Here is a 17,895-nt window from a genome sequence, read left to right as displayed (position 1 = left end):
GTGTTTTCACAAAGAAGGCAAGAGCATACAATGGAGTAAAGATAGTTTCTTTAATAAATGGTGTTGGGAAAACTGGACAGGTACGGGCTAAAAAATGAAACTAGACCACCAATTTACACCATACACAAGAATAAGCTCAATATGCATAAAATACTTAAATGTACGTTATGAAACCATAAAAATCCTAGAAGAAAATATAGGCAGTAAAATCACAGACATCTCACGTAGCAGAATATTCACCGATACATCTCCCAGGGCAAGAGAAACGAAAGAGAAAAAAGACAAATGGGACTACATCAACCTAAAAGCTTTGCACAGCAATAGACCAGTGTCCCTCAGTATCCCCCAAAGAGCTTGTTACAAATCTATATTTCTTGGCACCATGCCCAGAGATCTAAGTAGGTGAAGGGGCACCAGTAATATGATTTTCTTAAATAAGTGCCTTCTACTGCAGGTAGTTCAGGCAGCACATGATGAGAAATCCCACTTTATAAGAAATGTGTTATATTACTATTAATAACAGTGACTATTTATGTCTGTTACTCTTATTCAAAGTGAATATTTTTCTGTATTTTTAAATAAAGCTCTTTTTTGATGAAGAACTGCTATATTTGAAAGCACAATCAAATCTTAATACAGGGTCTTTAAAAATGTATACCGTCTAGGTATATAATTATGTATTTAAAAGTACAGTAATTGTCCTCTTTAAAAAAAAAGTTGAGTAGATTAAATCTGGAAGCATAATTTTGCCCTGGTCTTAGTGAAAAACTTAACAGGTTAATGTTTTATTTCTTTGCCATAGGACTGAACTGGGTAGTTATCTGTTGCCAGAATCCTGGTGTGTCATATGCCATTGCCTTGTAGCTTTGGAATTAAGGGTGGGCACATACATGCATTGGCATAATCTGGGCCCCAGTAGGACAGTGTGCTCAGCTGTCCAACATTTTAGGGACTGAGCAGGAGGCCTCAGCTGTGGCTCAGGGCAGGAGTCATTACCAGTGACTCTCCCAAAGGAGGCAGGAGATCAAATGGTCAGTTCATGATCTTAGAATAGTTCATTCTTTAAGGCAGGAGGAAGCAAACTTTTTTTTTTCTTTTATTAAATCCTTATGGAGGATATGCTTACTGATTTTAGAGAGAAAGATAGGGGAAGGGAGGGAGAATGCAGGGTGGGGAGAGGGAGAGGGAGAATGGGGAAGATAGGGGGGGAGAGGGAGAATCATAGATGTGAGAGAAAACATTCACTGATTGCCTCCTATATGTGCCTCACTGGGGATTGAACCCACGACCTAGGTATGTCCTCTGACCGGGAATTGAACTCACAGTTACTATGTGGGACAATGCTCCAACTACACTGGCCAGGGCAGGAGGAGGCAAATTTTTTGGTAGAGGTATAGGTAGTAAATATTATAGGCTTTGCAGGCCAAGGAGCAAAATTGAATATATTATATACACTATTTTTAAACAATCATTTAAAAATGTGAAAGCTATTTTTAGCCCCTGGCTGTACAAAGACAGATGGCAGGTGGGATTTAGCCCACAGGTTGCAGTTTGCTGCACCTGCTCTATATCAGCAGTTTCTAAACTGTTTGATTATGCATCTCTATAGTAAAAAAAAAATATTTCCCATACTCCAATATAGTTTTGTTTATTTTTAATTATAATTTTAATTCATAAACTATCATTAATGTCATAGGTTTATCTAAATAATTGAAAATTTAAAAGATGAGATAAAAATATATAGTGTACTCCTAATATTATCTTCTAATAATGCCAAATGGGGCATTTTAAACACCTTGTAGGGATTGTGCACTCTCTTTTAATGATAATTGTTTTGCATAGTGTGTTTGGGGAGGTAATGATACCTACATCAGAATCACCAGAGGTGCCTCATAAAATTCATATTTCTGGGTCTATTGAATTCATATTCAGACCCTAGATCTATTGAATTAAAATATCTGGGACTGATCATCAGTAGACAACCAGATAAAGAAGATGTGTAATATACATACAATGGAATATTACTCAGCCATTACAAAGAATGAAATCTCACCATTTGTGACATCATGGATGAATGTAGAGGGTATTATGCTAAGTGAAATAAGTCAGACAGGTAAAGACAAATACCATATGATTTCACTTATATGTGAAATTTAAAAACAAAATAAATAAACAAAATAGAAACAGACTCATAGAGAACTGACTGATGGTGGGTAGATGGGAGGTGGGTTGGAGGGCTGGATGAAAATGGTGAAGGGATAAAGAAGTACAAATTGGCATTATAAAACAGCCACGGGGATGTAAAGAACAGAATAGGGAATACAGCCAACAATATTGTAATAACTATGTATGGTGCCAGTTGGGTACTAAAGTTATTGGGGCAATCAGTTTATAAATTTATAAATGTCTAACCACTATGCTGTACATCTCAAACTAATATAATATTGAATGTCAACTGGAGTTGGGAAAAAATTTTTTTAAATATCTCTGGGACTGAAACCCTGGATTCTATATTTTGCCAAATTCCTCTGGTGATGGGGAATTTGGCGGGACAAAGATACTGCTTGCTATTTCAAACTGAGTCTTGACTGAGACTCAATATTGAGATACCAAATATTATTGAGAAATGTTTTAATTTTTCTATTTGAAAATAATTTTTTTATCATAAGCTCTCTACTTCTAAGATGAGATATGAGACAACTTACAATGGAAGACTGACATACTATGGGCAACATAACAAAATAACGAAGGAAAAAGTTATAAACGATAAGAAACATTATTCATTGACCAAGTATACCCCAAAACTTATGCTGAAGATAATTGTTATAATTGAACAAATATTTTTCTCTGACTTCCCTGGCCTATGACAAAAGGGAAGCACCATGAAGTATATAATTTTTATTAGCTAATAAAAGGATGCACAAGAGATAAAATTTTCCTAAGACTCAGGAATTAGTTGAGTACATTTATGAAAGGCAGTGAAATCTTAATCATAAATAACTTTAGTCGTGGTTTAACAAAGATGTAAAAATATTTCACATTTGGTCTGTAAAATAGACAGGTCATGCTTTTTTAAAATGCTTTGAACACATTTCTATGTTTTTCCTAATGTAATTCCTGTATATAGTTTTCTTTTGCTTGAAATGTAATAAGCATTTTTCTCTGCTTTTAGGGTGAGCCAGGGGTTATGGGCCCTATTGGGATTCCTGGAGCATCAATTCCTGGACCACCTGGACCAAAGGTATGCATTCTCGGGCATATATTTTTTTTCTTTTTTCTTAGTCAATTGGGAGGGAGGGGGCGGGATTCATGATACCAGTCAGCTAGAATTTTAGTTTTGGAGGAACCCAAGCTGTTATGTAGTTCAACCCTGATATACCACAATTAAGCAAACTGAAGGCCAGCAGCAAATACAAGATTAGAAACCAGATTTCTGTTCCTGGTCTTGAACTTGTCACTTTACCTGGAATTACCTCCCCCAAATTCTAGACCTTAGAGTAGATAAGAATTTACTGCATTTATTCAGAAGAATCTTCTAGGATTTATAATCAGAAAGTGTGACAGAAAAGAAATCCACTCAGATTTGAGAGCATCCCCAGACATTCTCACAGCCTAAACATTGGTGTCAAGTTAGCCACCTCTCATTTCAGTGGCCTTTCTCTAAACCAGCTTAGTAGTTTTTACTGACAGCTTTTATTTACGTAGGACATGAAATTCCCCTCCAGTATATTAGAAGAATGTTCTCTCTCAAGATCTGATAGTGGTAAATTAGGCCCTTTACAAACCTCTTTTTTTTGCCCCCTGCCATTGTGGTTTCTCATGCAACCTAAAGTCTGAAACTCATTTCAAATTCGTTATTTGAAATGTCCAGGGAGATAGAGGAGGACCTGGAGTGCCTGGATTTAAAGGAGAACCTGGCATTGCTATTCGAGGACCAAAGGTAGGCTTTATTTATGTTTTTTATTTTTATTTTTTCTGTATGTGAGAGAATGAAAGGAGATTTAACGCATCATAAGTTGATGACGGAGATGGTTCTACTTCCAGGATGTTGTTGAACTCAAATATAAGAATACACTATTCCCTGTAGTAAAAAAACAACTCAACAGATCATTTATTTTTCATAAATCAGAGGATCATTTATTTTTCCTAAGTGTCATCCATCTTTCTGAGTTATTTTAGACGAGAATGCAAATAATTATAGAAGACAGCTTTAAGTAGTCATTTCTATTTTTCCATGGCAGTGAAGCCCAGCACTGCAGCAATATTTAACATTCCAAATGGCAACAAGTACATCCCTGTGTTCACACAGGCTTCGGGGCTCCACAGTCAGCACTCAGTAAATGAGTAGCATGTTATGTAGCTTTGAAGCTGGCTTCAGTTCTATCAAATTGTCTCTTCTAGACAAAAGGGTTCAAGTACTAACATCAGTGATTTTCAAACTTCAAAAAAAAAGCGTGTGTGTGTGTGTGTGTGTGTGTGTGTGTAATTTCAGAGAGGAAGGGAGTGGGAGAGAGAGATAGAAACATCAATGATAAGAATAATTGATCGGCTGCCTCCTGACTGGGAATCGAACCATAACCTCCTGGATCATAGATTGATATTCAACTACTGAACCACACCAGCTGGGCCAAAAAAACAAAACTTAGAACCATCTTTGAAATATAATGCAAAACCTATTATATACTGATATAAATTGTAGGGGTTCTTTCTGAAGGTCAAGGGAGGATCCTGGCATCATTTTTCTTAATCACGTTAACAGTCATCCTTGCTAGGGTGACAATCTTCTGGTTTATTGGGGACAGAGGAGGTTCCAGGGATGTGGGAGGTTCAAGCTGAAACAGAAAGTCCCAGACAAACCAGAACAAGATGATAACCGTACTTCCCAGACTTTGAGGCACATAGGAACCCAAGTTATGTAAAACTCCAGGAGAAAATCCAAATTTCATAATTAAAACTATAGATATGACCTTGATCAAGAACATTTGGGTGATAATTTTTATACTGTTTGATAACTTCCTGGACCTGTGTATTCCTAAGTTTATGATTTATAGTTGCTTCTTTCTACTTACTCCTTTCCATAGACATAAAGTCCAATTAAATATGCAGCTAGGGTTTATAAGCCCCACCTTATTTTCTACTGATGATCATTGGACATTATTGGTGCTAGTATTTTTGGTGCTAGTAAAGTTATTGCCTCCTCACTCCAAGCATTTTCAAATCCCTTGTCCTCTAAAGATGCTCTTTCTGTCCTTCTTCCCTAATACATGGGTCTTTAAGCATTTGGGGGGTTAAATGCCTGATGGAAATTTTGTCACATTAATTCAGTTTTTGTGTATTACTTCAGAGAACTCCCAGATCCCCCCGAAAGCCCATTTTAAAACATCAGATTAAGATTTCTGCCCTGATTTATGTTGAATGAGAGATACTTCAAATTGAATCACTTTGCAAGACATTTTCTTGAATCCAGTGCAAAGAGGCCAAGTGGCAATATTCCATCGAAAAGTATGCTGTGAGGAGTCCAAAATAAAAACCTGAGAAGGAGCACTTCTCTTCTCCCCATCTCCTGATATTCCTGTGAACATTAGAAGTAACAAGCTAACTAAAATGTTTGCAGAAGCGAAGATAAAGTTCTCTAGGAAAAAAAAAAGTTTATAAACTATTAATGTTTTATTGTCCCCCTCCCCCCACCCCCCAGTGTGGGTGCCAGAGGCTAAATGATAACAGCTGCTGACAATCTGTTATAGGCTTGGCATGTCTAAAGAAAAACTGAAAGCGAATTTTCATTCCAATCTTTCAACTTAACCACGGAGCAGTTATTGCTTTTTGTTGTGGACCTGCTCCTTGTGTAAGCATGGAGAGAAACGGACATCTTATTTTGGGACGTATCCCATGTGGATGCTTAAAGCTTAACCTTAATTTAAACACGGTTGGAATAGCATAATAGATTGCTTCTGAGAAGTGACCTGTTTCCTGTACTTGGAGATACACCAAAGCTCACCTCTCCAGAAGACCTTGCTCTTGTTCTCTGTCATAACAGCTGTATGCAGTCATCTCGGATTTCTGTGGATGATAAATAGTAAATTCAGTTTTAGTAAGTGACCACATGTGTTCTGAACATGATCATTCTTAAGAAGGTTAATCATGTAAAACCAGTCTCTTAGATTTAATAGGAAAAAACAGTTATTGCATGAGTGGGGGGTGGCGGACAATGGGGAGATAAGGACACGTGTAATATCTTAATCAATAAAAAAAAACACATAAAAACAGTTGCTGCCTTCATGGTTTTCAAAAACACTTTTAACTTTCTTACTGCTTAAAGGGTATGCAGATTTCCTCCCCGTCCAATAAATCATTCTTGCATAGGAGTAGAATTAGGAACATTTTGGAGAGTTGGGATTTTGGCCAACATTTTGAATTAGAAAAATGGCAGTTTGATTTCAGGGTTTGCTACCATATAAGCAAAGTATCGAGAGTTCTGCTACTTTTTCCAATCTTGGAAAACAAAGGTCTGTCTATTAATAGAGTTTCTTCCTAATGTAAAAGTCAAAAATAATTGATATGTACTGACAAAAGGGCCATTGCAAGAGTTATCGTAGTAGCAATGGAATGTGGTATAAAAGGAATATTACAAGTTTTAAATATAAGTGCCAAGACTTATATTGAATAAAACTTCTACGTGTGTCTTCCTCATTTTTCTTTTTCTTTCTCCCTCTCCATTTCACTTTCACCAAAAATGTCTTTAATTTTCATTTGTAGAGAGCACACATCTCAAAATACTTGTTCAAGAGGCAATAAGTGCATTTCTCTATCCTTTATACCAGAGGCCAGTAGTTACTACTAAAAGTTTTTGATGTCTAAGTTTATCACGATAAAGCAATACTTACAACTTTTTCCTAGGTCTCAAAATATGAACCACTAACTGTGTCCTGGCCCTTTATAACTTTTTTTTCTAACACAGCCTGTTTTAATTTTTTATTTGGGCTTATTAATTCCCCATGTTACTTGGGCCCTATTGAGGCCCATAATAATAAATAACATTCAGTTATCTTACTTTACACTTCAAATTTTGCTATGTATTCTTTTTTACCCTTTTTCTTACTGGATGCTTACTAAATTTTCTCATTTTTATACCTGTTCCTGATGTATGCTGCAGTAAAAATCCATAATTTAAAAAATTAAAATATCAGCAACCAGCTATCTTCTAATTCCTATGAAATGTGTTTTTTATAGAGCACTCAGTAATGGTTCACATACATTATTTCCTACATGCATTTCATGATTCCCACCACATACAAGGACTAAGACTTATAAAGAGATAATGAGTTACCATATGTGGTAGGATTTCTTTCTAAACATTTCCAAATCATTCCTTTTGCACGTATCAAATCTACCTTTGGCATATTGAGTTGGTAGTGTGTTCACGTTTTACCAGGTATCCCACAGTTTAGTCTTATGATATCACTTGGTGTTGGAATTTATCCAGGGTGCCCAAGGCCCTCGAGGACCAGTGGGTGCTCCAGGACTCAAAGGCGATGGCTATCCTGGTGTGACTGTAAGTTTGGGCATTGCTTTTATCTCTTTCCTTCTTCCCTGCCTTCCCTCCCTTTCTCCTTGTTTCCTTCTTCTTGCCCTCCCTTCATCATTCCTTTCTCTCTCTCTCCCTTTTTGCCTCCATCTGCCCTCCCTTTCCCTTCCTTCTTTCTTCCTTCTCCTCCTCCCTTTCCTTTCCTTTCCTTTCCTTTTTTCTTTCTTTCTTTCTCTCTTTCTCTCTTTCTTTCTTTCTTACATATCCTACACACACTCTCTCTCTCTCTCTCTTTCTTTCTTTCTTACATATCCTACACACACTCTCTCTCTCTCTCTCTTTCTTTCTTTCTTACATATCCTACACACACTCTCTCTCTCTCTCTCTTTCTTTCTTTCTTACATATCCTACACACACTCTCTCTCTCTCTCTCTTTCTTTCTTTCTTACATATCCTACACACACTCTCTCTCTCTCTCTCTTTCTTTCTTTCAAATACTGCAAACAAAGTTGCTCACTCTCTCCCTTATCATGCCATCTAGGGACCTCGAGGATTACCAGGACCTCCAGGACCAAGGGGTTTACGTGGAGTGGGGGACACTGGAGCAAAGGTGAGATTTTAAAGTATGTAACATGGTAGCTTCTAGAGGGACATGATTTTGGTGGTTTTTTTGTTTTTTTTAAATCAGGCATGATAGAAGAGTAGGGGTATCTAAAGAATTGATAAAGCTATTAATCCTCACCCATGGACTTCCTGGGGACCTTGCACTAATTTGAAGAGGTAGCTTAACGTTATGGTTTTTCTCTTGCTTTCCTTGTGTAATCCTCACGTCCCTTTGCTTTGTCTTCCTGCACCGAGATCAGTCGGTCCAGAGCCCTCTTCGCTTTCCTAGGTGCCCTCATCCAGTTCCATGGCTTTAACCACTAGCCATGTGCCAGTGACATCCCGATTTCTATTTTCCCTGCTCTAAACTCTGGTCTCACACCTCTGGTTTCTTCCACACAGCTCCTCTCAGATTTCTCACAGTCTCTCCAACCTGACATTCAAATAGAACCTTTGCTTTTCACCTCGTAAGGTTGTAAATGGCACTCCCATGCACCCCATGCTGATGTGATGACACCTGAGTGTTCTTGGTCCCTTCCTTTCCCCCTCCTTCCTCCACGTTGAGCCCCATGCTAAATCCTGTCAGTCCTACCTTCAAAACATATCTCAACTCTGGCTAATTTTCTCCTGCTGCTTCCACCCGGGAAGACTTCCTGGGCTATTAAAATAGCCTCTTCCCTGGTCTTCCCTCTTTACCTCTGGCCTTCTATTACCTAGTGGGCAGAGGGCTCTTTTACAACTGTAAATCAGATCCGATCTCTTTGCTTCTCAAAAAACACTCTGGTGGCTTCTCTTTGTGTTGAGAACAAGCTCCAGCCACTTTTCATGGCCTATGAGGCCCTTCACGACCTGACCGCAGCTCCTGCCCCTTCCTCTCTTGCTGCCAATGCCACCACCCCGCCACTCCCACCCCAAGCCACACTACACACTGCTTCAGGTCATCCCTGCTTCCAGGCCTTGGTCTGTCAGGATGGCTCACCTCCCTCACCACCCATTCAAAAGCAATCATCTTTCTCTCCCCTCCCTTCCTCCCTCCCTCCTCATCACTATCATATCCCTTTGTGTATTTCCTACATAGCAGGTATCACTTTCTGAAGTCATCTTGCTCATTGCCTGCCTTGCATACTCCATAAGAGTAAGTTTTCTTGAATGCAAGCTCTTTGTTTTGTTCCCTGCTAAATTCCCCACTCCAGAACTAGGTGTGCCACCCAATAGGAGCTTTGTAACATGTTGAATGAATGGAAAATGAATGAATGATCAATATTACCCCAAAGAGAGCATTTTTCCTTAGAATACACCAACTCAGTATTTTTTTTTTTTTTTAGTTGTGATACCAGTTTATTCCTGGGAGGATGTCCGGGCAGCATCCACTTACTCTGCCGCCATTTTTAATCTCCTTAAAATCGTTTTTCTTGAAATATTAACGTTTATTGCATGTAACATTATATTTAAAATCATTTTCTTGAAATATTAATGTTTATTATTATATTTAAAATATTTTCTTGAACACAACTCAGTTTTTTTTAATGCGTCCAGGTCATTAGGGAGAGATGTTGTAAGTGCTCAATGTCAACATTTTGCCCCCCCTTTTTTTTTTTTGGTCTCTGCCCCATCACTTAGGAGTGACCGCATCTTGAGACTGCTTCTGTGTGAGGAATGAGGCAGGCGCCCTCTTGTCCTCTCCCGGTAGAATGAAAGATTGAACACCCATGGCACTAAACATCCTGTCCCAAGGAGATCTGTCTGTCAGGGTGATCATGAGAGTCCGGGAGAGGCTTGTCTGAAAGTGCCGGGTAGACTGTGCAGAGCAGACACCCCCAGGTGCTTTGATCAGGATCTGGCTTGGTCAGACTAAGGACTGACTCCGATCCTCTACACACCTCGGCAGTGCCAGTGACCTTACTGAGTTTAGGTATTGTAGTATTTCTTTTTCTTTAAGGCAAAGTATCTGTCAAATGTTAAAATGTAAACATAGAAAGAGAAAAGAAAATTTTTTTGTTTTTATACCACATATTCCTTTAGTTAGAGAAATAGAAGCTTATTCCTATTTATAGTGAGGCATGATATAAAATCTGTTAAATATATACTGAAATGTATTTGTATTCCAATGGAATTGTATGATCATTTACATTTCCCGAGTAGATTATTGTGAAGATTTTATGTAAGTCTATATTGATTATGTTAACTATGCTACTACGTTAGTATCTTACTGTGAGCAATAATAATGAGGCACAGATAGAGAACACTTAAAAATGTGATTCCTGTGAATGTTCACTGTCAGATTATTTAACATGTAGACTAAAACATTTACTAAATGAGTTCATATACGGCTTTTCTCTAAGTCCCTTGTATTTATTTCCATATACATTTCAAGGGTGGAAAATCAAGGAAAACACTGTTCTTTCTAAATTTTATCCTGCCTATTTTTTGTAACAGTCAACATGTTGCCAGAAGCTGCATCTTAAGTGAAATAGTATCTCTGTGAGCTCACAAGGGGGGCTGAGTGGAAGCAGCAGCCTATAGCTCACTTCCAGCTGAAGGGAGAAGAGAGCATCAGCCAGGACCTGCCTCTCTCCACCCACCTCCCTCTCTGCTGCCTGTTTCTGTCTATGAGGGGTAATTCAGTTATCCTGGCAAACTAGCCCTGGAGGGCCATGTCAGGAGTGTGAGCTAGTCTTAGAATCCAAGGACTTGGATCAATCATTTGAAAATACAGGAAATTTTAAAGGCAAACATCAGCTTTTCATAACTTTCAAAACCATCTCTCCTCTTTTAAAGAAGCCTTCACGTCTCCATGTGGCCTTTTCTCTTTTTTTCTAAAGAAAACTTGGATGTGCGCGCATGCACACACGAACAGAAGCTGGGGTGAGGACATGAGTGGAGGGGATGGGGGTAACATGTGGGGATAAGGACACATATGTAATAACTTAATCAATAAAAAAATAGAAAATAAAAACAAATAAAAAGAAATAAAAATGTAAAGAAAAGCAAGAGAAAAAAAAGAAAAGAAAGGAAAATATTCAGAGAAGTCTAATTCCCATTTAACTTTGTCCTTCTGGGTTGACAGAGTGAAGGTGAAACTCTCAAACTACTTACAGTTGTTAGTGGTAGCAGAAGTACAGCACTTAAGTGTGTGCAAAATTTCTCTCCTTCCATTTTGACTTTTAAAACGGCAGAGAAATCATATTATGTGTGTGTAGTTGTATAGACATATATAACTGATATGTTTTTCATTAAAACTCTGTGTAGCCACCTTAAAGTACTGGCCTTAGGGCATTAACTTATAAAACAAATGTGTTTGGAAATGAGGAAACCATTAAGGCTGACTATTAATTTATGGTGGGTTTGTGTGATATTTGGTTAAGGTCACACATGTTTAGCATATGACACAGACATTTGAATCAAAGCTTCTATGTTTCAAAACATATAAAAACCAGTCCCTGACTTCTTGCACCTTTGTGGTGCTCCAGGCAAATTCTTTATGACATCAGTGGCTATAGCACTTCTATATACATTACCTTGAATTTAATCCAAATTTTGACAAGGGCTTCTGAGAGATTTCTAAAATTCTTATAAAAATTACAATGTTCAAGGTAAAAGCAGATATAGTTTTAAAATCCATATTGGAAACATGGCCTGAAGAGGAACAGACAATTTGGTTTCTTGCTAAGTGGGATGCACTCATCCAGTGCCCTGACTCCTGGACCCACATTCCCTGCTCCTGTATGGGGAAGTCAAGTTCAAAGATCCTATGTAACACTGCCTGCATTTCTGTACTGGACCCTAGAGACTAGAAGGACCCTTTGTGATTTGGGGACAATCATTATGTAAATCTCATTTCCCTTTGAAAAACTCAGATAACTCCCCCTCCCCGGATTTTCAACCCCAAAGACTATTAAGATGCATATTGTCCCAGGGTGATGACTAACATCTCTGAGGGTAAGAGTTTGCTCATGGCCTCTTAGAAGAGGAATGAATGCAAAGAGTCGCTCTCCGGAACTCCATAAAGGCAGGTGCATCCCCCCATGTCCCTCTCTGAGCTCTTTCAGCCCCTTCAGTGTGCTAGTTCCTCACAGAGAAAGCATGGTCCAAAGCTCTGGGGGTGCTGAGTTCAGGCCAATTCTTGCACAGAGCAGATCAAACCTGGCATTGGGGGCCCTCATGGGACCTCTTACCCATTGAGTGGTTGGAATAAGGTCTGTAGGCAGAAAGACTTGTTGGGTTGTTGTTATTATTATTGTATATTACCTAAATATTATGTATTAATACTATCTAAATATTTCCAGAATATTGTGACATTTTTAAACAACCCACTTATTTTTTAGATGAGGAAATCAAGAACCATAAAGACTGAACAATTTGCCCCTTTGTAATATAAACAGTTTTGATACTATATTGTGTTTGTATACGAGGGGGACACTATGAATATGGATGAATGGATGAAAAACTAAATGGATGAAGAAATCAGAGCAGAAAGAATGGCGTGGCCTGATCTATAGGTGCTCAGTCCCCAGAGCTGTCCATCTTCTGACTATCACGGCACCATGTAGTGTTCAGTTGGGTTGTTTCTCTTTCCAGTCTAGCTTTTCCATCATCATGCCTTAAATGATATAAACATTAAAGGGAAGCATAAACCTAAACCCCAAAGAGTTAAGCATTTTTCAAAAGCTTTAAATGTTTAACTATTGTAAATGCATGCTTTATTTGACAAAAGTGGCCCATAGTCATAAATTAAAATGCAAGTCTATGTGAAATTCCACTGAGTACCATTATTCTAAAAATGTTCCCAGCATCTGAATCGCTCCTCTGTTCTCTGCAATGGCTCACATATGTGCATACCACCAACAGGCAGTGGCGGAACAGAGAAGCGATTCACACAGAGCTGCATTCGGAATTTGTAGATTCCATCGGCACACATGGAGTGGACAAGGAACTCCATTTTGAACAGTGTCTGACAAGGAGGGCTGGCCTAGGACACAGACTTCATGATAATGAAATTAAGGGTCCATGACTCCAAATTGGAGGTGAAGAAACCCACCTCCCAGAACTTGACGGCAAAATTGCTACAGGCAGAACAATCAGCTCGAAAAAAACAGGACTAATTAAAGCCAGAGACATATCAAATTTAAATGCCAGACGATTTGACCTTTAGATTTCAGCAAAGGTCACATTCAAGCCAGGAAAACTTGACTAGGTGACTTTTCAAGGTTACTTCCCCATTCAGTTCTATGCATGACCACTAAAATCAGAGCTGCACTCCAGGCGATGTTATGATTTTCAGTGTTGCTTTTTTCTCTGCTGTTTTCCTAGCTCTGCATTTCTCTCCCCAAGAGTACACACTTATGTTCCCTTCAGCCCCAGAGACACATGCTAAGTCTTCTTAACATTCTCCACCCATGCCACCATCAATATATTTTTATTTTTCATCATGCAGCCTGGAGGAAATTTCCCCCAGTGGAAAATTATATTGAATATCAGTACAAGAGAGCCTTTTCTCCTCCATGTCATTAGGGGATAGTGTCAATGTTTCTATTTTCAAGGTTTTAAACTCAGCTAAATAAGACTTTCCCTCTCCAATGAGATTCTTGGCACAGGAGATTCATTTGCTCATCTTTAATGAGGTGATTTTGAGAAAAGGAAGAGACGATCAACAACAAATCTTCTAAATCCTAAAGCAAGTTTTTAAAATTATCATGGGCATTGATTTACCGCTGCTTTGGAGTATTAAATTTCTAGAAGATAAGCTGATTTGAAGAATTGAAATTATTTTAAATATTTTGAAATTCAAATCTGGGAAAAGACACTAATGGAAATGTTATGTTGATTTGAGTGGTTTTGTTCCCTAGCATCTTCTTAATCATTTTCTCATCCCCTTGATATCTGTGCTGGTAATTGTTACTGTCTCCCTTTTCAGCATGTGTCAGTGAGAAGTGACTGAGGGATATGACGATGGCCAGTCAATAATCAATACACATGGTCAAAGTCTGGGTTGTTTGTCCATAAGCTTAGAAGAAGGACTTTAAAATTTTCATTGACATTGTGGCAATACAAGTGAGATATTCAAGAGTTACTAAATCATTGCATATGCTCATTACATCATTCAGTCCAGAATGGTACTTATGTTTGTTGTAGTTGGAGCTTGGTAGTTAGATCTTAATGTTATCTAAAAGCCAGAAAGAAAGAAACATGAAGGACCTGCTAATCATCGCTTTGACTTCTACCTTATTTTAAAACTCAAGCATTCCTTATTTTCATCATTTAGTAGAATCTTCAGTGTACCGTTCCTTGAAAAATTCTCAAGAAGCTAATTCTCTTCACAGTAAATTTAATTTGTTTTTTTATTGTCCCCAAAGTAAACAATAAAAGCACAAAATCTCCTTTAGAACAACTGCAACTTGCTTCTACAGTCCTCTCAAAGAGTGACAGGGATTTAACTGACACCGATGGAGAAATAATGATGAAAACCTTATTAAGCAGTGGGGAACAGGGAGGGAGAGATAGTCTAATGGGCAATTTTGTCTCTACGAGCACTATCTTCTCAAATGTTATATTCCAGTCTCATAAAATATAACAGACTGTCTCCTTCTCACTACTCTGCTTGAGACCCCTGCCACTTGTTAGCTGTGTGACCATAGCAAGTCATTTCATCTCAGTGAGACTTAGCCTCCTCATCTTTGATTTGGGAAAAGGATGTCTACTTCACAGGGTTATTCTGAGAAATTAATAGAGTTGTGTCTATAAAACATTTGTATAAATTCTAACCTACTAAAGTAGTAGAAGTAAAAGTAGTAATAGCAGTCATAGTATGCATTTTCCTGCCAAATCAAGTATATTGCAATTGGATAAAAAGAATAAGAATTTGTGTAGGCAGGAAATCTGGAATGAGACCAATGAAAACATTGGGGTAAACCACAAAATTGAGGAATGGCAATGGAGGGAAAATGGAAAGGAAAGCCTCAGACAGCTGGGTACTTGTGCAGAGTGTGTGGGCCTCTTAGGAATCTTATAATCACGATATTTTCCTTCTGCTCCTTGAGAGAGTGTGATGGACTCAGTGTTGGGAAAGGACTTTCACAGCCACATAGCCATGTGTTTGCATTAAGTGGCAGCTGGAGGAAAGTCCATGGAGAAGTTAGCATATTTCATCCAGCCCCAGCCGAAGATGAGAGAGGAACTCTGGAGTCAAACCTTGGTTTGAATTGCCTCTGGCTGCATGGATTTGGGCAAATCATGTATTTATATCATTTTCCTTATTTGTAAATTGGAGTAAGTTGATATTCATAGGATCACATAAGATAATGAATGAAAAGTACCTGCCATGTAATGAATTTAATACATTTTAATTATTATTTATTTTATTATTAATCATAATAGTTTTAAGATGAACCAAAGCAAAGATTTACCAATGAGGAAATGAATAATCATGATAGTGCTTTCGCTTTTTTTCTTTCTTTTAAAAAGTAAAAGATTCAATAAAGTGATTACTAGAATTATTATAATATTATGTATGATTTTAAAGGGGTTGAAATTAATCACTCTGCAAGGTTATGCTTGAAGTAAAACCTTCACCAAATCATTTGTTAAGTTCACATATACAAGTACTGCAGATGGTCCTAAACTTGACCATTTCCTGTCAAAATGAAAGGAGTGTCTCGTCTAGAAACCCTTTTGTGGGCCAAACGGAAGCTGTAGGCAACCTAATAGTTGTTCTTTTTTGAGAGAGTGGAAGTGGCAAGGAGGGGTAGGACTTAAGCTATGGTCTAATGAAATTGATGGGTGTAGCAAGGGCTCCCTCTGCAGGCTCCCACAACCCTTGGATTCTGCATGGGAAGCTAAGTCCAGCTATGCAAGTGCCTGTTGCAATTCTTTTTACTTGTGAGTGTTGGCTGTACCCACTGACAGCAAAACTGAAATGTCATGGTAAACACACTGCTTCGGTTCCATGGGTGCTGCACCGTGGTGTAACTGCTGCTATTAAGTGTGAAGTGAGTCCTAACAACCCTCCTCTTATACACATCCACCTAGCTGTGTGTTGTAGCCTAGCATGGGCACACAGCACACAGAACAAACGGCAGGATGCATTTTAAAGACCCCACGTAGTAGAAAGACACCTCTGTGGACTCACACAGCACATTAAATGCCTGATATTCCCATCAATTGAAAAGTATGGTACATATATACCAAGGAATGACCCTGGTCCTATGTTGGTGACCAACTCTAACATCTGCAGTTTGTGTTTCAATTTGATTTAAGGTCTATCAGTTTCATAAAAGCCTATTTTAGATTATGTTCACATAAAGATACAAAAGAATACTTTGATATATAAAACAGTGATATGTCAACAATTATATGAATAAGAATGGACCTGTTCAAGGTAAACATTTCAGTACCACATATAACATGAGACCACACCCTTATAAAGCTCATTTGCCAAAATTCAAGTATAAAAAGGGCAATAATGTGCCCACAGGGTCAGCTATGCTATTGCATTCAGCCCCAGACATTTTAAAATATATTTTATTGATTTTTTTACGGAGAGGGAAGGAGAGGGATGGAGAGTTAGAAACATTAATGAGAGAGAAACATCGACCAGCTGCCTCCAGCACATCTCCTACTGGGGATGTGACCTCAACCAAAGTACATGCCCTTAACTGGTATCGAACCTGGGAACTTTCAGTCAGCAGGCAAATGCTCTATCCACTGAGCCAAACCAGTTAGGGCCAGCCCCAGACATTTTTAAATGGTGAGGGTTATGGGGAACTAAATAAGAGAACAAAAGAATAACAATAATAAACTAGATGAGAGTGGCCTAAGGTAAACTCACAACTTCAACTATTTTTCCCACTTGGTTTCCCATCTGGGATGTGTGTGTGTGTATGTTTATGTGTGTATTAGTATGATAAATACAATTTGAGACAGCAGCGTTGACTAAAATCCATCATAAGAAAAGTATCATGAATTAAATAGAGTGTCAAATTCTTTCCTAAAAGAAATACTACTTTATTAATAATCTCCATCTGCCTTCTTCCTCATCCTCTTTGCCCACCTTTCTATCTTTAAAATCTTATTTTCTTCTCCTGGTTAGGGATGAACATCACAGTAATCTTTCCTTACCCTCACTGGTGAGATATTTATGAGGTATTATTCATGGATTTTATAAAGATATTATTAAAAACATTATGAAAATTATTAAGCACATACAAAAGCAGAAACACTAGTAAATTCTCATTTACCTATCACACTTCTTCAACAATTACCAACCTGTGGTCAACCTTTATCTGTATCCTCCATTCCTCACTTCTCCTCTTTGCACTGCATTCTCCCAGCAAATCCCAGACATCACCCATATAGAGCTTTAGCATTTGTCTCTCTAATATAAGAGCTATTTAAAAACAAACCAACAACACATTACTGCTATGCCATTAGCAAAACTAAAAAGTATTGATAGCAATTACATAGGATCATCCAATTTCTACCATTAAACTTTCCCAGTTTGTCTTATAAATTTACTAGAGGCCCGGTGCACAAAAATTTGTGCACTGGGGGCGGGGGGGGGGGAGGGAGTCCCTCAGCCCGGCCTGTGCCCTTTCGCAGTCTGGGACCCCTCAGGGGACCACCTGCTGACGTCTTAGGCCCACTCCCCTTCTGGTTTCTGGCTGAGCGGCGCTCCTACTGTGGGAGCATACTGACCACTAGGGGAAGCTCCTGAGTTGAGCATCTGTCCCCTGGTAGTCAGTGTGCATCATAGTGATCTGTCGTTCTGCCAT

The 17,895-nt window shown here is 38.4% G+C and overlaps 1 protein-coding gene across 1 annotated transcript in view; it reads left to right on the top strand.

Annotated features, from left to right (window-relative positions):
- The window catches only part of COL28A1 (collagen type XXVIII alpha 1), a 139,266-nt gene that overhangs the window by 66,943 nt on the left and 54,428 nt on the right, over window positions 1-17,895 (top strand). The window contains exons 21-24 of the mRNA XM_015558260.1: window positions 3,173-3,241; window positions 3,872-3,940; window positions 7,484-7,552; window positions 8,067-8,136. Of these exons, the coding sequence (XP_015413746.1) occupies window positions 3,173-3,241; window positions 3,872-3,940; window positions 7,484-7,552; window positions 8,067-8,136 (277 nt within the window). The remainder of the gene's footprint in view (window positions 1-3,172; window positions 3,242-3,871; window positions 3,941-7,483; window positions 7,553-8,066; window positions 8,137-17,895) is intronic.

This window comes from Myotis davidii, unplaced genomic scaffold, assembly GCF_000327345.1.
Source record: "Myotis davidii unplaced genomic scaffold, ASM32734v1 scaffold187, whole genome shotgun sequence".
Classification (NCBI taxonomy): Eukaryota; Metazoa; Chordata; class Mammalia; order Chiroptera; family Vespertilionidae; genus Myotis; species Myotis davidii.
Note: the sequence above shows the minus strand (reverse complement) of the source record. Positions and strands in the feature narration are given on the sequence as shown.